Source organism: Pristiophorus japonicus, chromosome 14 (genome assembly GCF_044704955.1).
Source record: "Pristiophorus japonicus isolate sPriJap1 chromosome 14, sPriJap1.hap1, whole genome shotgun sequence".
NCBI lineage: Eukaryota > Metazoa > Chordata > Chondrichthyes > Pristiophoridae > Pristiophorus > Pristiophorus japonicus.
The window spans coordinates 103,171,814-103,192,668 of NC_091990.1; the positions used below are offsets into that span (position 1 = coordinate 103,171,814).

At 49.3% G+C, this 20,855-nt stretch overlaps 1 protein-coding gene across 3 annotated transcripts in view; it reads left to right on the forward strand.

Moving 5' to 3' along the window:
• Nucleotides 1–20,855, forward strand: part of LOC139279447 (uncharacterized oxidoreductase YjmC-like) — a 465,174-nt gene that overhangs the window by 120,547 nt on the left and 323,772 nt on the right. For 2 of the 3 annotated variants that reach the window (XM_070898573.1, XM_070898574.1), the window contains 2 exons: nt 9,489–9,637; nt 10,500–10,688. In XM_070898573.1, the coding sequence (XP_070754674.1) occupies nt 9,489–9,637; nt 10,500–10,688 (338 nt within the window). Of the gene's footprint in view, nt 1–7,234; nt 7,291–9,488; nt 9,638–10,499; nt 10,689–20,855 lie in introns of those variants that run through there. The other variant, XM_070898575.1, reaches the window with a different exon arrangement.

Below are 20,855 nucleotides of genomic sequence, written 5' to 3' on the forward strand. Positions count from 1 at the left end.
AATAGTGTGTGCAGATTCCATTAGCAGTGTGTGTGTGTAGATTCCATTCGCAGTGTGTGTGTGTTTGTAGATTCCATTAGCAGTGTGTGTGTGTGTAGATTCCGTTAGCAGTGTGTGTATGTGTGTGTAGGTTCCATTAATAGTGTGTGTGTGTGTAGATTCCATTAGCAGTGTGTGTGTGTGTGTAGATTACATTATCAGTGTGTGTGTGTGTGTAAATTCCATTGGCAATGTGTGTGTGTGTGTGTGTGTGTGTGTAGATTCCATTAGCTGTGTGTGTGTATGTGTAGATTCCATTGATAGTATGTGTGTGTGTAGATTCCATTAGCAGTGTGTGTGTGTAGATTCCATTAGCAGTGTGTGTGTGTGTGTGTAGATTCCATTAATAGTGTGTGTGTGTGCGTAGATTCCATTAGCAGTGTGTGTGTGTGTGTGTCGATTCCATTCGCAGTGTGTGTATGTGTGTGTGTGTAGATTCCATTAGCTGTGTGTGTGTGTGTGTGTGTAGATTCCATTAGCAGTGTGTGTATGTGTGTGTAGATTCCATTAGCAGTGTGTGTGTCAATTCCATTAGCAGTGTGTGTGTGTGTAGATTCCATTAGCAGTGTGTGTGTGTAGATTCCATTAATAGTGTGTGTGTCGATTCCATTAGCAGTGGGTGTGTGTAGATTCCATTAGCAGTGTGTGTCGATTCCATTAGCAGTGTGTTTGTGTGTGTAGATTCCATTAATAGTGTGTGTGTGTGTCGATTCCATTAATAGTGTGTGCAGATTCCATTAGCAGTGTGTGTGTGTAGATTCCATCAGCAGTGTGTGTGTGTGTAGAATCCATTAGCAGTGTGTGTATGTGTGTCGATTCCATTAGCAGTGTGTGTGTGTGTGTAGATTCGATTAATAGTGTGTGTGTGTAGCTTCCGTTAGCAGTGTGTGTATGTGTGTGTAGATTCCATTAGCAGTGTGTGTGTGTGTAGATTCCATTAATAGTGTGTGTGTGTGTAGATTCCATTAGCAGTGTGTGTGTGTGTAGATTCCATTAGCAGTGTGTGTGTGTGTATATTCCATTGGCAATGTATGTGTGTGTGTGCGTGTCTGTGTAGATTCCATTAGCTGTGTGTGTGCGTGTGTAGATTCCATTAATAGTATGTGTGTGTGTAGATTCCATTAGCAGTGTGAGTGTGTAGATTCCATTAGCAGTGTGTGTGTGTGTGTAGATTCCATTAATAGTGTGTGTGTGTGTGTAGATTCCATTAGCAGTGTGTGTATGTGTGTGTGTGTGTAGATTGCATTAGCAGTATGTGTGTGTGTAGATTCCATTAGCAGTGTGTGAGTGTGTGTAGATTCCATTATCAGTGTGTGTGTGTGTGTAAATTCCATTGGCAATGTATGTGTGTGTGTGTGTGTGTGTAGATTCGATTAGCTGTGTGTGTGTGCGTAGATTCCATTAATAGTATGTGTGTGTGTAGATTCCATTTGCAGTGTGTGTGTGTAGATTCCATTTGCAGTGTGTGTGTGTGTGTAGATTCCATTAATAGTGTGTGTGTGTGTGTGTAGATTCCATTAGCAGTATGTGCGTGTGCGTAGATTCCATTAGCAGTGTGTGTATGTGTGTGTAGATTCCATTAGCAGTGTGTGTGTCAATTCCATTAGCAGTGTGTGTGTGTGTGTAGATTCCATTAATAGTGTGTGTGTGTGTAGGTTCCATTAACAGTGTGTGTGTGTGTAGGTTCCATTAATAGTGTGTGCAGATTCCATAAGCAGTGTGTGTGTAGATTCCATTAGCAGTGTGTGTGTGTGCTTGTAGATTCCATTAGCAGTGTGTGTGTGTGTAGCTTCTGTTAGCAGTGTGTGTATGTGTGTGTAGATTCCATTAGCAGTGTGTGTGTGTGTGTAGATTCCATTAATAGTGTGTGTGTGTGTAGATTCCATTAGCAGTGTGTGTGTGTGTAGATTCCATTAGCAGTGTGTGTGTGTGTGTAGATTCCATTAATAGTATGTGTGATGTAGATTCCATTAGCAGTGTGTGTGTGTAGATTGCATTAGCAGTGTGTGTGTGTGTAGATTCCATTAATAGTGTGTGTGTGTGTGTAGATTCCATTAGCAGTGTGTGTATGTGTGTGTGTGTGTGTAGATTGCATTAGCAGTATGTGTGTGTGTGTAGATTCCATTAGCAGTGTGTGTGTGTGTAGATTCCATTAATAGTGTGTGTGTGTGTGTGTGTGTGTGTAGATTCCATTTGCAGTGTGTGTATGTGTGTGTGTGTGTAGATTCCATTAGCAGTATGTGTGTGTGCGTAGATTCCATTAGCAGTGTGTGTGTGTGTGTGTCGATTCCATTAGCAGTGTGTATATGTGTGTGTGTGTAGATTCCATTAGCTCTGTGTGTGTGTGTGTGTAGATTCCATTAGCAGTGTGTGTATGTGTGTGTAGATTCCATTAGCAGTGTGTGTGTCAATTCCATTAGCAGTGTGTGTGTGTGTGTAGATTCCATTAGCAGTGTGTGTGTGTAGATTCCATTAATAGTGTGTGTGTCGATTCCATTAGCAGTGTGTGTGTGTGTAGATTCCATTAATAGTGTGTGTGTGTGTGTAGATTCCATTAGCAGTGTGTGTATGTGTGTGTGTGTGTGTAGATTGCATTAGCAGTATGTGTGTGTGTGTAGATTCCATTAGCAGTGTGTGTGTGTGTAGATTCCATTAATAGTGTGTGTGTGTGTGTGTGTGTGTGTAGATTCCATTTGCAGTGTGTGTATGTGTGTGTGTGTGTAGATTCCATTAGCAGTATGTGTGTGTGCGTAGATTCCATTAGCAGTGTGTGTGTGTGTGTGTCGATTCCATTAGCAGTGTGTATATGTGTGTGTGTGTAGATTCCATTAGCTCTGTGTGTGTGTGTGTGTAGATTCCATTAGCAGTGTGTGTATGTGTGTGTAGATTCCATTAGCAGTGTGTGTGTCAATTCCATTAGCAGTGTGTGTGTGTGTGTAGATTCCATTAGCAGTGTGTGTGTGTAGATTCCATTAATAGTGTGTGTGTCGATTCCATTAGCAGTGGGTGTGTGTGTAGATTCCATTAGCAGTGTGTGTAGATTCCATTAGCAGTGTGTGTGTGTGTAGATTCCGTTAGCAGTGCGTGTGTGTGTGTGTGTGTAGATTCCATTAGCAGTGTGTGTGTGTGTGTCGATTCCATTAGCAGTGTGTTTGTGTGTGTAGATTCCATTAATAGTGTGTGTGTGTGTAGATTCCATTAATAGTGTGTGCAGATTCCATTAGCAGTGTGTGTGTGTAGATTCCATTAGCAGTGTGTGTGTGTGTAGAATCCATTAGCAGTGTGTGTATGTGTGTCGATTCCATTAGCAGTGTGTGTGTGTGTGTAGATTCCATTAATAGTGTGTGTGTGTAGATTCCATTAATAGTGTGTGCAGATTCCATTAGCAGTGTGTGTGTGTAGATTCCATTAGCAGTGTGTGTGTGTGTAGATTCCATTCGCAATGTATGTGTGTGTGTGAGTGTGTGTGTGTAGTTTCCATTAGCTGTGTGTGTGTGTAGATTGAACTAATAGTATGTGTGTGTGTAGATTCCATTAGCAGTGTGTGTGTGTGTAGATTCCATTAGCAATGTGTGTATGTGTGTGTGTGTGTGTGTCGATTCCATTAGCAGTATGTGTGTGTGTGTGTAGATTCCATTAGCAGTGTGTGTGTGTGTGTGTGTGTCGATTCCATTAGCAGTGTGTGTGTGTAGATTCCATTAGCAGTGTGTGTGTGTGTGCGTCGATTCCATTAGCAGTGTGTATGTGTGTGTGTGTAGATTCCATTCGCAGTGTGTGTGTGTGTGTGTAGATTCCATTAGCAGTGTGTGTGTCAATTCCATTAGCAGTGTGTGTGTGTGTGTCGATTCCATTCGCAGTATGTGTGTGTGTGTAGATTCCATTAGCAGAGTGTGTGTGTGTGTGTAGGTTCCATTAATAGTGTGTGCAGATTCCATTAGCAGTGTGTGTGTGTAGATTCCATTAGCAGTGTGTGTGTGTGTTTGTAGATTCCATTAGCAGTGTGTGTGTGTGTGTATGTAGATTCCATTGGCAATGTATGTGTGTGTGTGTGTGTGTGTAGATTCCATTAGCTGTGTGTGTGTGTGTGTAGATTCCATTAATAGTATGTGTGTGTGTAGATTCCATTACCAGTGTGTGTGTGTAGATTCCATTAGCAGTGTGTGTGTGTGTGTGTAGATTCCATTAATAGTGTGTGTGTGTGTGTGTGTGTGTGTAGATTCCATTAGCAGTGTGTGTATGTGTGTGTGTGTAGATTCCATTAGCAGTATGTGTGTGTGCGTAGATTCCATTAGCAGTGTGTGTGTGTATGTGTGTGTCGATTCCATTAGCAGTGTGTGTATGTGTGTGTGTGTGTGTGTGTGTAGATTCCATTAGCTGTGTGTGTGTGTGTGTAGATTCCATAAGCAGTCTGTGTATATGTGTGTAGATTCCATTAGCAGTGTGTGTGTCAATTCCAATAGCAGTGTGTGTGTGTGTGTAGATTCCATTAGCAGTGTGTGTGTGTAGATTCCATTAATAGTGTGTGTGTCGATTCCATTAGCAGTGGGTGTGTGTGTAGATTCCATTAGTAGTGTGTGTAGATTCCGTTAGCAGTGTGTGTGTGTGTAGATTCCGTTAGCAGTGCGTGTGTGTGTGTGTGTGTGTAGATTCCATTAGCAGTTTGTGTGTGTGTGTAGATTCCATTAATAGTGTGTGTGTGTTGATTCCATTAGCAGTGTGTGTATGTGTGTGTAGATTCCATTAGCAGTGTGTGTGTGTGTATAGATTCCATTTATAGTGTGTGTGTGTGTAGATTCCATTAGCAGTGTGTGTGTAGATTCCATTCGCAATGTATGTGTGTGTGTGAGTGTGTGTGTGTAGATTCCATTAGCTGTGTGTGTGTGTGTAGATTCCACTAATAGTATGTGTGTGTGTGTAGATTCCATTAGCAGTGTGTGTGTGTGTAGATTCCATTAGCAGTGTGTGTGTGTGTGTGTGTGTGTGTGTGTAGATTCCATTAGCAGTGTGTGTATGTGTGTGTGTGTGTGTAGATTCCATTAGCAGTATGTGTGTGTGTGTGTAGATTCAATTAGCAGTGTGTGTGTGTGTGTGTGTCGATTCCATTAGCAGTGTGTCTGTGTAGATTCCATTAGCAGTGTGTGTGTGTGGATTCCATTAGCAGTGTGCGTATGTGTGTGTAGATTCCATTAGCAATGTGTGTGTCAATTCCATTAGCAGTGTGTGTGTGTGTGTGTGTCGATTCCATTAGCAGTATGTGTGTGTGTGTAGATTCCATTAGCAGTGTGTGTGTGTGTGTGTGTAGATTCCATTAATAGTGTGTGTGTGTAGGTTCCATTAACAGTGTGTGTGTGTGTAGGTTCCATTAATAGTGTGTGCAGATTCCATTAGCAGTGTGTGTGTAGATTCCATTAGCAGTGTGTGTGTGTGTTTGTAGATTCCATTAGCAGTGTGTGTGTGTGTAGCTTCCGTTAGCAGTGTGTGTATGTGTGTGTAGATTCCATTAGCAGTGTGTGTGTGTGTGTAGATTCCATTAATAGTGTGTGTGTGTGTAGATTCCATTAGCAGTGTGTGTGTGTAGATTCCATTAGCTGTGTGTGTGTGTGTGTAGATTCCATTGGCAATGTGTGTGTGTGTGTGTGTCTGTGTAGATTCCATTAGCTGTGTGTGTGCGTGTGTAGATTCCATTAATAGTATGTGTGTGTGTAGATTCCATTAACAGTGTGTGTGTGTAGATTCCATTAGCAGTGTGTGTGTGTAGATTCCATTAATAGTGTGTGTGTGTGTGTGTGTAGATTGCATTTGCAGTATGTGTGTGTGTGTAGATTCCATTAGCAGTGTGTGTGTGTGTAGATTCCATTATGTGTGTATGTGTGTGTGTGTAAATTCCATTGGCAATGTATGTGTGTGTGTGTGTGTAGATTCCATTAGCTGTGTGTGTGTGTGTAGATTCCATTAATAGTATGTGTGTGTAGATTCCATTAGCAGTGTGTGTGTGTAGATTCCATTAGCAGTGTGTGTGTGTGTGTGTGTGTTGATTCCATTAATAGTGTGTGTGCGTGTGTGTGTGTGTAGATTCCATTAGCAGTGTGTGTATGTGTGTGTGTGTAGATTCCATTAGCAGTATGTGTGTGTGCGTAGATTCCATTAGCAGTGTGTGTGTGTGTGTGTCGATTCCATTAGCAGTGTGTGTGTGTGTGTGTGTGTGTAGATTCCATTAGCTGTGTGTGTGTGTGTGTGTGTAGATTCCATTAGCAGTGTGCGTATGTGTGTGTGTGTGTAGATTCCATTAGCAGTGTGTGTATGTGTGTCGATTCCATTAGCAGTGTGTGTGTGTGTGTCGATTCCATTAGCAGTGTGTGTGTGTGTGTGTGTAGATTCCATTAGCAGTGTTTATGTGTGTGTAGATTCCATTAATAGTGTGTGTGTAGATTCCATTAGCAATGTGTGTGTGTGTGTAGATTCCATTAGCAGTGTGTGTGTGTGTAGATTCCATTAATAGTGTCTGTGTGTGTGTGTGTGTGCAGATTCCATTCGCAGTGTGTGTGTGTGTAGATTCCATTAATAGTGTCTGTGTGTGTGTGTGTAGATTCCATTAGCAGTGTGTGTGTGTAGATTCCATTAGCAGTGTGTGTATGTGTGTGTGTAGATTCCATTAGCAGTATGTGTGTGTGTATGTGAATTCCATTAGCAGTGTATGTATGTGTGTCGATTCCATTAGCAGTGTGTGTGTGTAGATTCCATTAATAGTGTGTGTGTGTGTAGATTCCATTAGCAGTGTGTGTGTGTGTGTATGTGTGTGTAGATTCCATTAGCAGTGTGTGTGTGTGTGTGTGTGTAGATTCCATTAGCAATGTGTGTAGATTCCATTCGCAGTGTGTGTGTGTGTGTGTGTAGATTCCATTAGCAGTATGTTTGTGTGTATGTGATACCATTAGCAGTGTGTGTATGTGTGTCGATTCCATTCGCAGTGTGTGTGTGTAGATTCCATTAGCAGTGTGTGTGTGTGTTGTGTGTAGATTCCATTAGCAGTGTGTGTGTTTATGTGTGTGTAGATTCCATTAGCAATGTGTGTAACGCTGAGCGCGGACACCATCCCCTCAAACCCGCCCCGGCCCTGCCCCTCACATCGCGGCCGCTCTCACGGTGACTCCGGGCTCAGGCTCTGCGGGATGCAAGCCCCGTGACCCCGTCTGACCCCTGACCCCCTCACCCCTGACCGGGGCCCAGAGACGCAGCTCCGGCAATGGCCAGGTAACCCGCGACCCCTCACCCCGCACTCAGGTCCTCAATCTGTCCCTCAGTAGCTCGGTCTGCATGCCTCAGTCTGCCCTCAGTTTCTGTCCCTCAATCACTCAGTCTGTCCCCCAGTCTCTGCCCCTCACTCTGTCCTCAGTCTATCCCCAGTCCCTCAGTTTGTCCCTCAATCACTGTGCCTCAGTCTGTCCCCCAGTCTGTCCCTCAGTCTCTGCCCCTCACTCTGTCCCCAGTCCCTCAGTCTGTCCCTCAGTCTATTCCCAGTCCCTCAGTCTGACCCTCTTTCTGTCCCTCAGTCTGTCCCTCAGTCTCTGCCCCTCACTCTGTCCCCAGTCCCTCAGTCTATCCCCAGACCCTCAGTCTGACCCTCTTTCTGTCCCTCAGTCTGTCCCTCAGTCTCTGCCCTTCACTCTGTCCTCTATCCCTCAGTCTATCCCCAGTCCCTCAGTCTGTCCCTCTTTCTGTCCCTCAGTCTCTGTCCCTCAATCCCTCAGTCTGTACCTCAGTCTATCCTCAGGCTGTGTCCCTCAGTCTCTGTCCGTCAGTCTGCCCCTCGGTCCCTCAGTCTGTCTCTCAGTCTCTTCCCTCAATTCCTCAGTGTGTCCCTCAGCCTCTGAGTCTCTGCTCCTCAGACTGTCCCTCAGTCTCTGCTCCTCAGTCTGTCCCTCAGTCTGTTCCTCTGTCCCTCAGTCTCTGTCCCTCAGTCCCAAAGTCTCTGCCCCTTAGTCTGTCCCCAATCCCAAGAGTCTCTGCCCCTCAGTCTCTGTCCCTCAGTCTGTCCCCAATCCCAACAGTCTCTGTCCCTCAGTCTCTTCCCCTTAGTCTGTCCCCAGTCCCCCAGTCTCTGTCCCTCAGTCTCTTCCCCTCAGTCTGTCCCCAGTCCCCCAGTCTCTGCCCCTCAGTCTGTCCCTAGTCCCTCAGTCTCTGCCCCTCAGTCTGTGCCCAATCTCACAGTCTCTGCCCCTCAGTCTGTCCCTAGTCCCTCAGTCTCTGTCCCTCAGTCTCTGCCCCTCAGTCTGTGCCCAATCTCACAGTCTCTGTCCCTCAGTCTCTTCCCCTCAGTCTGTCCCCAGTCCCCCAGTCTCTGTCCCTCAGTCTCTGCCCCTCAGTCTGTGCCCAATCTCACAGTCTCTGCCCCTCAGTCTCTGCCCCTCAGTCTCTGTCCCTCAGTCTCTGCCCCTCAGTCTCTGTCCCTCAGTCTCTGTCCCTCAGTCTGTGCCCAATCTCACAGTCTCTGCCCCTCAGTCTCTGTCCCTCAGTCTCTGCCCCTCAGTCTCTGTCCCTCAGTCTCTGCCCCTCAGTCTCTGTCCCTCAGTCTCTGTCCCTCAGTCTGTGCCCAATCTCACAGTCTCTGCCCCTCAGTCTCTGCCCCTCAGTCTCTGTCCCTCAGTCTCTGTCCCTCAGTCTGTGCCCAATCTTACAGTCTCTGCCCCTCAGTCTCTGCCCCTCAGTCTCTGTCCCTCAGTCTCTGCCCCTCAGTCTCTGTCCCTCAGTCTCTGCCCCTCAGTCTGTGCCCAATCTCACAGTCTCTGCCCCTCAGTCTCTTCCCCTCAGTCTGTCCCCAGTCCCCCAGTCTCTGTTCCTCAGTCTCTGCCCCTCAGTCTGTGCCCAATCTCACAGTCTCTGCCCCTCAGTCTCTGTCCCTCAGTCTCTGCCCCTCAGTCTGTCCCCAGCCCCTCAGTCTGTCCCCCAGTCTGTCCCTCTGCCCCTCAGTCTGTGCCCAATCTCACAGTCTCTGCCCCTCAGTCTCTGTCCCTCAGTCTCTGCCCCTCAGTCTCTGCCCCTCAGTCTGTGCCCAATCTCACAGTCTCTGCCCCTCAGTCTCTGTCCCTCAGTCTCTGCCCCTCAGTCTGTCCCCAGCCCCTCAGTCTGTCCCCCAGTCTGTCCCTCTGCCCCTCAGTCTGTGCCCAATCTCACAGTCTCTGCCCCTCAGTCGCTGTCCCTCAGTCTCTGCCCCTCAGTCTGTCCCCAGTCCCACAGTCTCTGTTCCTCACACTGTCCCCAGCCCCAGTCTGTCCCCAGTCCCTCCGTCTCTGTCCCTCAGTCTCTGCCCCTCTGTCCCAAGTCCCTCAGTCTCTGCCCCTCAGTCTGTCCCCAGTCCCACAGTCTCTGCCCTGAGCAGGATTAGCCAGTGTGTGATGAGGTGGAGATGCTGTCCCCTGAGATTAACGTTGTTTGGCGGGTTTGTGTCTCAGGTACCTGGTGAGCCGCCCAGAGCTGCACCAGTTCATCGAGCGATGTATGAAGGCAGCGGGAGCGCAGAGTGCTCACGGCTCGGCACTGGCGGACGTCCTGGTGGAGGGAGATTACCGCGGACATTACAGCCACGGACTTAACCGGCTCGGTCAGTGGACGCGGGACATGCAGTGATGGATGGGGAGAGTTTTGGGGGGTTAGTGTCGGGACTCGTGCTTCTCCAGCTCTTTGCCGTGTTCCTTATACACCGAGCCTTGAGGCCCACTCACCCACAGCTGGTGGCTCCCACTGGGGGTCGGCGATGCGTTGGGCCCAGACTCAGACACCCAAACAATTCACCAAACTTCTCAAAGTGCAAATTGTTATTTCTTGATCCTTTTCGCACAAGCACATTATTGAAAGTCAGTTGGGGTCGGGTTTGGGTCAAGGATATGATTCTGACCGTTGGTACGCCTGTATTGCATTAGGGTCTTATCTGGGTCATGGTGGTGATCGTAGTGTGGTCAGGGCCGGGGTCGGGGCCGGAGTTGGGGTCGTAGCGGGGTCAGGGCCGGTGTTGGGGCCATAGCGGGGTTAGGGTCAGGGCCAGTGTTGAGATCGTAGCAGGGTCAAGGCCGGGGTTGGGGTCAGGTCAGGGTCAGGCCCGGGGTTGGGGTCGTAGTGGGGTCAGGGCTGGGGTTGGGGTCGTAATGGGGTCAGTGCCGGGGTCAGGGATCAGGGCCGGGGTCCGTGTCAGGGTCAAAGGTGAAGGTTGGGGTCATAGTGAGGTCGGAGCCGTGGTTGGGGTCAGAATGGGATCAGTGTCGGGGGTCAGGGATCAAGGCAGGGGTCAGGGCTAGGGTCAGTGTCGGGGTCAGGGGTCAAAGTTGGGGTTGTAGTGGAGTCGGGGTCAGGTGAGTGTCGAGGGTCAGTGTCGGGGTCAGGGTTGGGTCAGGGTGAGGGGGCGGGGTCAGGGTCGGGGTCATATTTACGGTCTGGGACATTACTCTCACTCTCGGTCTGTGTTGCAGATATGTATATTAAAGACCTGAAGACTGGAATCTGTGAGAAGGACGGAGAGCCGGTTATTGAAAAGTCAACAGCAGCCACAGCATTGGTGAACGGCAAAAACCTCCTGGGACCTGTGATTGGCAACTTCTGCATGGATCTGGCTATTCAAAAGGCCAAAGACGTGGGGATCGGGTGGGTGACAGCTTATGGTGAGTGACTGCGACTCTAACCCTAACAGTGACCCTAACCTTGAACCAAACCATGATCCTAATCCTGATCCTAACCCTAACCCGAACGCTGACCCGAACCCTGACCCTGACCTTAATCCTGACCCCAACCCTAACCTTGACCCTGACATCGACCTTAACCCTGACCTTGACCCTGACATTGACCTTAACCCTAACCTTGACTCTGACATTAACTCTAAAGCTAACCCTTAATGCAATCCCTAACCCTGACCCTAACCCTAACCCTAATCCTAAACCTGAACCATATCCTAACTCTGACAGTGACCCTGACACTGACCCTAACCCTGACCTTAGCTCTGACTCTAACCCTGACCGTAACCTTGATCCTAACCTTGACCCTTAGCCTGACGTAACCCTGACCCTGAGCAGACTCCGGGATCAGTAGGATCTCTATCACTTGTTGATCCCTCTTACTGTGTAAACTGATGTGTTGAGTATTGGGCCAGTGAGTCGCAAGCCCCTAGTGCTGCTAAAGGTGCGTGAAAGTGAGATGGTTGATAAAAGGAAAAGGATTGTTCCAGAATTCCTTAAAGAGGTATATACGAACATAAGAAGAGGGGGACAGCAAAAGACCAGTTGGTGCAGCGAGCTTGTCTCCTTCAACCCGGAGTAACCGCACAACCCCTCCCCCACCCACCCACCCACCTACAGCCCCGGGGTAACCTAGCAACCCCTCCCCGACCCACCCACAGTCCCGGGGTAACCTAGCAACCTCTCCCCCACCCACCCACCCACAGCCCCGGTATAATCTCCTGATAGAGGCAAACAAAGACCCTAAAAAAAAACATGAAATTGGGGAAATTGCTCCCCAACCTCCAAAGGTGATCAAACACTCAGGAGAAGGCAGTGACTGTGAGATACTTCACCACACACCCACCTACCCTTTGTACCCAGTGAGATCAGACTCCTCGGCAACGCACCCAGCTCCATAACCTGGGCCATATTTTCTTCCATATGAATTTAAACAAAAATCTTTGTATTAAATTCTCATTTGAAATCAACCAACGATGTAGCTTCTCACTCAGGAACTGGCAGACCAGAAACCAGCGCACAGTCGAGGTACTATCATTAATGTTAACGCTTTCAGCCTCTGTATTCCCTCTTCAATCTCCTGTGAGTTGGACACGAGTGGGTAGATTTTTACCCTCACCCTCTGGGGATAAAGTGAAGGAGCCACTATAGAACCACAGCATTTCCATGTCCATTGATTTCATGTTAACACTCAGGTGAAAAGTTACCCTGAGGATTCAATGTCAAGTGTAGTCTTCAGAAGTAGTTGTGTCGAGGGCAGGGGATCCTTGGATTAAGCTGCCAGGCGTAACTCAGTCTCCACTTTAAAGTCATGGGGGTCATTTTAACCCCCAGTAATGAGTGGGTTGGGAGCAGGTGGGGAGGGGTTAAAAATGTAGATTTTTCCAGTGGGAGCATACCATGGCCCCAGTGCGCTCGAGTCCCATTTGGGCACCGGTGGAAAAGCTACTCACCGAACTCAGGTAATTAATGACGCACTTCACATCCTTAGGCGATGTTAATGACATCTTTTCAAATTGTTCTTAACTTGGCTTCAAATTTAACTTGAGCAGCATGGGAAACTGACCAGGGAAACCAAGGCGAGATTGTGTCACAGTTCAGGTGGGTATTTAAACCTCTCATTGCCCCATTTGAATAAAAGCTCACTGATTGCAGCTGGAGGCTCTGTTCCCTCCCGGAAACATTTGGCAGAGAGTGCTTGTGTGGGACAGTTCTTATCCACCTTGGAGCCTTTCAAACTGACAGGATCCTTGGGAGGATCGTTGGAGGTGTCTGACCGCGCATCAGAAAAGAGAGACCATCACCATCCGCGGCAGCAATGGCATGGTGTCATGGGATCAGCACATGCACAGGTGAGAGGTGCACAGGGGGGAGGGAAAGGTAGGAGGGGTAGGAGGGAGGGACACAGGAGGGAGGGGCACAGGAGGAGGGCACAGGAGGGAGGGGCACAGGAGGGAGGGGCACAGGAGGGAGGGACACGGGAGGGAGGGACAGGAGGGAGATGCACAGGAGGGAGGGACAGGAGGATGGGACAGGAGGGAGGGGCACAGAAGGGAGGGGCACAGGAGGGAGGGACAGGAGGATGGGACAGGAGGGAGGGGCACGAGGGAGGGGCACCGGAGGGAGGGGCACAGGAGGGGGGCACAGGCGGGGGGCACAGGAGAGAGGGACAGGAGGGAGGGGCACAGGGAGGAGCACAGGAGGGAGGGGCACAAGAGGGAGGGGCACAGGAGAGAGGGACAGGAGGGAGGGGCACAGGAGGAAGGGACAGGAGGGAGGGGCACAGGAGGGCTGGGACCAGGAGGGGGGGCACAGGGAGGGGCACAGGAGGGGGGGGCACAGGACGAAGGGACAGGAGGGAGGGACACAGGAGGGCTGGGACCAGGAAGGGGGGCACAGGAGGGAGGGGCACAGGGAGGGGCACAGAGGGGAGGGGCACAGGAGGGGGGTACAGGGGGAGGGGCACAGGGAGGAGCACAGGAGGGAGGGACAGGAGGGAGGAGCACAGGAGGGAGGGACAGGAGGGAGGGGCACAGGAGGAAGGGACAGGAGGGAGGGGCACAGGACGAAGGGACAGGAGGGAGGTGCACAGGAGGGAGGGACACAGGAGGGCTGGGACCAGGAGGAGGGCACAGGAGGGGGGGGGGCACAGAGGGGAGGGGCACAGGAGGGGGGTACAGGGGGAGGGGCACAGGAGGGAAGTACAGGGGGAGGGGCACAGGAGGGGGGTACAGGGGGAGGGGCACAGGAGGGAGGTACAGGGGGAGGGGCACAGGAGGGAGGTACGGGGGAGGGGCACAGGAGGGGGGTATAGGGGAGGGGCACAGGAGGGGCGGCACAGGGGGAGGGGCACAGAAAGGCCACAGGGGAAGGGCACGTTGGGAGGGAAAAGAAGGGAGGGACAGGAGGGATAGGCACGGGGGGGGACAGGAGGGAGGGGCACAGAGGGGAGGGGCACAGAAGGGGCATGGGGGAGGGGCACAGGAGGGGGGGAAAGGAGGGAGGAGCACAAGGGGGAGGGCACAGGAAGGGGGGCAAAGGAGGGAGGCACAGTGGGGAAGGGCACAAGTGAGAGGCTGAGGTCACGGGGAACTACCCAAGTCACAGGATTTACAGAAGGAGGCTCAGTAAGAGCTGTGCTTACGCTCAACCATAAGTCAATCTTCAGTATGAGATTAAATGTAGTATCTCCAAATTTGCGGATGACACTAAGTTGGGTGGCAGTGTGAGCTGCGAGGAGGATGCTATGAGGCTGCAGAGTGACTTGGATGGGTTAGGTGAGTGGGCAAATGCATGGCAGATAAGTATAATGTGGATAAATGTGAGGTTATCCACTTTGGTGGTAAAAACAGAGAGACAGACTATTATCTGAATGGTGACAGATTAGGAAAAGGGGAGGTGCAACGAGATCTGGGTGTCATGGTACATCAGTCATTGAAGGCTGGCATGCAGGTACAGCAGGCGGTTAATAAAGCAAATGGCATGTTGGCCTTCATAGCGAGGTGATTTGAGTACAGGGGCAGGGAGGTGTTACTACAGTTGTACAGGGCCTTGGTGAGGCCACACCTGGAGTATTGTGTACAGTTTTGGTCTCCTAACTTGAGGAAGGACATTCTTGCTATTGAGGGAGTGCAGCGAAGGTTCACCAGACTGATTCCCAGGATGGTGGGACTGACATATCAAGAAAGACTGAATCAACTGGGGTTGTATTCACTGGAGTTCAGAAGAATGAGAGGGGATCTCATAGAAACGTTTAAAATTCTGATGGGTTTAGACAGGTTAGATGCAAGAAGAATGTTCCCAATGTTGGGGAAGTCCAGAACCAGGGGTCACAGTCTAAGGATAAGGAGTAAGCCATTTAGGACCGAGATGAGGAGGAATTTCTTCACCCAGAGAGTGGTGAACCTGTGGAATTCTCTACCACAGAAAGTTGTTGAGGCCAATTCACTAAATATATTCAAAAAGGAGTTAGATATAGTTCTTACTACTCGGGGGAAATCAAGGGGTATGGCGAGAAAGCAGGAATGGGGTACTGAAGTTGCATGTTCAGCCATGAACTCATTGAATGGCGGTGCAGGCTCGAAGGGCCGAATGGCTTACTCCTGCACCTATTTTATATGTTTCTAAGCTGCTGGCTGCGGAGATGCCGGACCTCAGCAAGGTCATCACCATTGCCCAGGCTTATATGTCCACGCATAAAAGCACAAAGCAGATATCGCGACAAAACAGGAACTGCACGGCAAGTACTGTGTACAAAATTGTATTGACGGCCGGCAGAGCTGCACATGGCAAGGCCTACTTGACTGCATCTGCAAGACCAGGAGCTGCTCAAAGCTCGCCATCGAGGGCCTACTCGTCTGCGAGAACAGGAGCTGCTCAAAGCCCGCCATCGGGCGCAAATCTGAGCTCAACGTGTTGGCGCTGCGGGGCAATCATCGATCCCATCAGTGCCACATCAGGCAGTATGTATGCAGAGGGCGTGCGAAGACTGGGCATCTTCAGTGGACGTGTCTACAGCAGAGCAAGCGAGCTGCAACACACCACGTGGATGATGATCAATTCAGTGTGGATCTGGCGATGCAGCCTGAGGCATTTGAGAGCTCCGAGGAGGAAGTGTACGTGTATTCCTAACAAAGAGCCAACCGATAATGATGGAGGTAAAATTACTAACAGAGCCAACCGATAATGATGGAGGTAAAATTAAACGGCGTTAGACACGGGTGCAAGTCAATTGATAATGAGCCAGAGGACTTTCGAAAAGCTGTGGGAGACCAAGGCAGAGAGACCAAAGCTGAGTCCAATAAATGTGAAGTTGCTTACCTACATCAAAGAACTCATACCAGTGATCGGTAGTGCAGCAGTAAGAGTGTCGTACGAAGGAGCAGTTCATGATCTATTGTTATGGATTATCCTGGGCAACGGCCCATCGTTATTTGGCAGGAGTTGGCTCGAGAAAATAAAATGGAAATGGTACGATATCAAAGCTTTGTCATCAGCGAATGATGATTTGTGTGCTCAAGTGCAGAGCAAATTTCCCTCACTGTTTGAACCGGGAATTTGCAGCTTCAAGGGAGCCAAGGTGCAGAATCATCTTGGCCCAGATGCAAGGCCCATCCATCACAAAGCCAGGGCGGTCCTGCACATGATGAGAGAAAAGGTCGAGCTCGAATTGGACAGGCTACAATGCAAGGGGGTCATCTCACCGGTCGAATTTAATGAATGGGCCAGCCCCATTGTTCTAGCATTAAAGAGCGACGGCACGGTCAGGATTTGTGGAGACTACAAGGTCACGATCAACCGAGTTTCGAAACAAGATCAGTACCGCTACCGAAAGCTGATGACATGTTTGCAATGCTAGCCGGGGGAAAATCGTTCACCAAATTGGATCTAACGTCAACCCACATGACACAAGAACTGGTTGAATCATCAAAGAAACTTGCGTGCATCAACACACACAAAGACTGTTTATTTACAACAGGTGCCCTTTTGGCATTCGTTCGGCGGCAGCCATATTTCAGAGAAACATGGAGAGCCTATTGAAATCTGTCCCCAGGACTGTGGTATTCCAAGATGACGTCCTAGTCACATGTCGTGACACCGCCGAGCACATGCACAATCTGGGAGAGGTTTTGCGTCGTCTGGACAAAGTGGGACTCAGGCTGAAACGTTCGAAGTGCGTTTTCATGGCACCAGAGATCAAATTTCTTGGACGAAAGATTGCTGCAGACGGAATCAGGCCTACAGACACGAAAACAGAGGCCATTAAAAATGTGTCCAGGCCCCAGAATGTGACGGAGCTGCGTTCGTTCCTGGGACTTCTCAACTACTTCGGTAACTTCTTACCCAAATTGAGCACAGTATTAGAGCCTTTGCACAAGCTGCTCAGGAAAGAAGATGACTGGGTGTGCGGTGAACTTCAAGACAGAGTCTTTGAGAAGGCTAGAAATCTGTTGTGTTCCCACAAGCTACTGGTACTGTATGACCCGTGCAAGCGTCTAGTTTTGACCTGTGATGCGTCGTCCTATGGGGTCAGCTGCGACACTCCAGCAAGCCAATGAGTCAGGCAAACTACAGCCAGTTGCATACACGTCTCGAAGCCTGTCCAAGGTGGAAAGAGCCTATGGCATGGTAGAGAAAAAGGCTTTAGCATGTGTTTATGGGGTAAAAAAAAGACACCAGTTTGGACGTCGCTTCGAGCTGGAAACTGATCACAAGCCGCTTATATCGTTGTTCTCGGAACATAAAGGTATCAATACCAACACGTCGTCCCGCATCCAGAGGTGGGCACTGACATCTGCCTATGATTATGTCATTCGCCATAGACCAGGTACCGACAACTGCGCTGATGCATTGAGCCGGTTACCGTTGCCCACACCGGAGGTGGAAACGCCAATGACTGCAGAGTTTCTCATGGCCATGGATGCCTTTGAAAGTGAAGGGTCGCCTGTCACTGCTCAACAAGTTAAGACCTGGACCAGCCAGGATCCGACCCCATCGGTTGTAAAACGTTCTTAACGGGGACTGGTCGACCATCCCCAAGGAAATGGGTGATGAAACCAAACCATACAGCCATCACAAAGATGAGCTTTCCATTCAGTCCGACTGTTTACTGTGGGGTAATCGTGTTGTAATGCCCAAGAAAGGCAGGGCGAGATTTGTACGGGAGTTATATAGTACGCATCCCGGTATTGTCATGATGAAGGCCATCGCCAGGTCCCATGTTTGGTGGCCTGGCATTGAATCGGACTTAGAGTCATGCGTGCATCAGTGGGGCACTTGCATGCAGTTAAGCAATGCCCCAAAGGAAGCTCCGCTCAGTCTGTAGTCATGGCCATCCAAACAGTGATCTAGAATCAACATTGACTTTGCGGGCCCCTTCCTCGGTAAAATGCTTTTTGTGGTGGTGGATGCATACTCCAAATGGATAGAATGTTTGATCGTGTCATCCTGCATTTCCACTGCCACCATTGGGAACCTGAGAGCCATGTTTGACAACGGACCGTGTTTCACGAGCCTGGAGTTTCAAGAGTTCACGAAACGCAACAGCATAAAACACGTGAGGTCAGCCCCGTTCAAACCTGCGTCCAATGGTCAAGCGGAGCGGGCAGTTCAAACCATCAAGCAGAGCCTGAAACGCTTAACTCACAGTTCCTTGCAGACATGCCTGTCATGCATACTGCTCAGTTACAGGACAAGGCCACACAAACTCACCGGGGTCCCGCCTGCGGAACTATTGAAGAAGAGAGGCCTCAAAATCAGGCAATCACTAGTCCATCCTGACCTTGACGTCGGGTTTCGACATGATCGTTAACACCAGCAGTGGTATCACGACCGTGCCGCAGTGTCACGTGAGATATATGTAAATGATCCAGTGTATGTACTTAACCATGGTCAAGGGCCCAAGTGGCTCCCGGGCAATGTTATGAATAAGGAGGATAACCGGGTGTATATGGTTAAACTCAAGAATGGGCAGATGTGCAGGAAACACATTGATCAAATCAAGCTAAGACACACTGACGAACCGGAACAGTTGGAAGAAGACACCGTGAGCTTAAACGACCAATCAACTCACGTCCAGCCATCAGAAGAACCCACTGTGATCAACGCCCAGCCCCAAGTTGTGAGAGGCTCGAAAAGCACTGGGATTGTACTGAGACAATCAACCAGGGAGCGAAGGGCTCCGAACCATCTAAACTTGTAATATGAACTTGTGCCAAGAACTGGGGGGGGAAATTATGTAATGTATGTACATAAGGTCTGCGCACCAACAGGGGGCACTACTGTCGGAGGTCTTAGGATCTCGTGCTGGGGCCCGGTATATAAGCTGAACTTCACCTTTGTATCTTCACTTCTGAAGCCATTAAAGACTGACCAGGTTACGCCTAGTCACTGGCTCACAGTACGGAGTTCATTGTATCATTTCATACACCACAGGTTGCTGGACTGCGGTGACACCCTATAAGGCCCTTTGAACACTGGTATCCGCAGCCATGTTGCCAGCAGTCTGAGCTTGCATGACTTCAGTCTGAGCGTGAACTGCAGCACCAAGACATTGGGTGGCTTCTGCTTGTGCTGCAGTGGAAGCTGAGATATCAGCCATCGGACGTTGCATCATTTTGAGGTCCACAGTGCGCTAATGGAATTGGCCATCATTTCCAGGCTGGAAAGGATGGGTCCCAAGCTCTGCCAAAAGCCCAGTGCCAAAGTTGGTGCCGGACTCCTCCATGCTCCTTGACATTGCACTCAGGTTTTCTGGCAGGCCTGCCAATGCACCAAGCATTTCATCGGCCTGCTTCTGTAGCCCGCCACATCTCCGGACAGTATTAGATCCAATACTAGTAAGACGTGGGAGGGATCTACAAGAAATGAAACGAGCCTAAATATAAACAAAACAGGAAAGAAGAACATAGGAAAGAATAAAGTACAAGAGTAAGGAATACATAGAGTTCGAGAACAGGAGTTTAAAAAGATGGTTAAAAATGAATTGAGAGTAACTGCTATTAAAAATTAGTTAAATTGTCTGTACAGCAATGCACACAGTGTCCGTAATAAAACAGGAGAGCTGGAGGCAATCATGCGTTGCGAGGAACCAGGCATAGTAGGGATTACTGAGACATGGCTACAGAAACATCAGGGCTGGGAATTAAACATTGCAGGGTATAACATAGAAACATAAGAATTAGGATCAGGAGTAGGCCATAGGGCCTCTTGAGCCTCTCCGCCATTCAATAAGATCATGACTGATCTTCGATCTCAACTCCACTTTCCCGCCCAATCCCCATATCCCTTTATTCCTCTGGAGTCCAATATCTCAGCCTTGAATATACTCAATGACTGAGCATTCACAGCACTATGAGGCAGAGAATTCCAAAGATTCAGAACCCTCTGAGTGAAGAAATTCCTCCTCATCTCAGTCTTAAAAGACCGGCTGCTTATCCTGAGATTGTGCCCTCTAGTTCTAGACTCTCCAGCCAGGGGAAACAACTTCTCAGCATCTACCCTGAGATTCCCCTCCAGAATCTTATATATTTCAATGAGATCATTCTTCTAAACTCCAGAGAGTATAGGCCCAATCTACTCAATGTCTCCTCATAGGACAACCCTCTCATCCCAGGAATCAATCCAGCGAACCTTCGTTGCACCGCCTCTAAGGCAAGAATATTCTTCCTTAAATAAGGAGACCAAAGATGTTGTGTATCTGTAAAGCATGCACTCGCATGTTCCGCCACCAGGGAGCTCATCCCTTGAAGTCCCAAGGGGATCCCAGCATCCCTTGGGAGCACTGTATATAAGCCGGCCCTGAAGGCCTGTTCCTCACTCTGGAGTGTCTTATTAAAGACTGAGGTCACTGTTACTTTAACCTCCCTGTGTGCAGCCTCATCTGTGTTAGGAACACAATAACTGGTGACGAGAATACGAATCCAATGCAAAGATGCAGCTAACTGTGGGCATCCTGGAGAAGTTCTCGGAGGGTGAGGACTGGGAAGCCTAGACCAGTACTTTGTAGCCAACGAGCTGGACGGAGAAGGAAGCACTGCAAAAAGGAGAGCGGTCCTCCTCATAGTCTGCGGGGCACCGACCTACAGCTTCATGAAGAATCTTCTGGCTCCGGTGAAACCCACAGATAAGTCATATGAGGAGCTGTGTACACTGGTTCGAGAGCATCTTAACCCGAGGGAGAGCGTGCTGATGGCGAGGTATCGGTTCTACACGTGCCAGCGATCTGAAGGTCAGGAAGTGGCGAGCTACGTCGCCGAGCTAAGGCGACTTGCAGGAAAATGTGAGTTTGATGGCTACCTGGAGCAAATGCTCAGAGACTTTTTTGTACTGGGCATTGGCCACGAGACCATCCTATGAAAACTTTTGACTGTAGAGACACCGACCCTCAGTAAGGCCATTGTGATAGCACAGACGTTTATGTCCACCAGTGATAACACCAAACAAATCTCTCAGCACACAAATGCTAGCAATGTTCATAAATTAACTGGAACTGTGTTTGCGAGAAGAAATGTACAGGGCAGAACCCATGAGTCTGCAACTACCAGCAGGCCTCAATGACCCAGATGACTCAGAGTCCCCAACAAAGGATGAATGCAA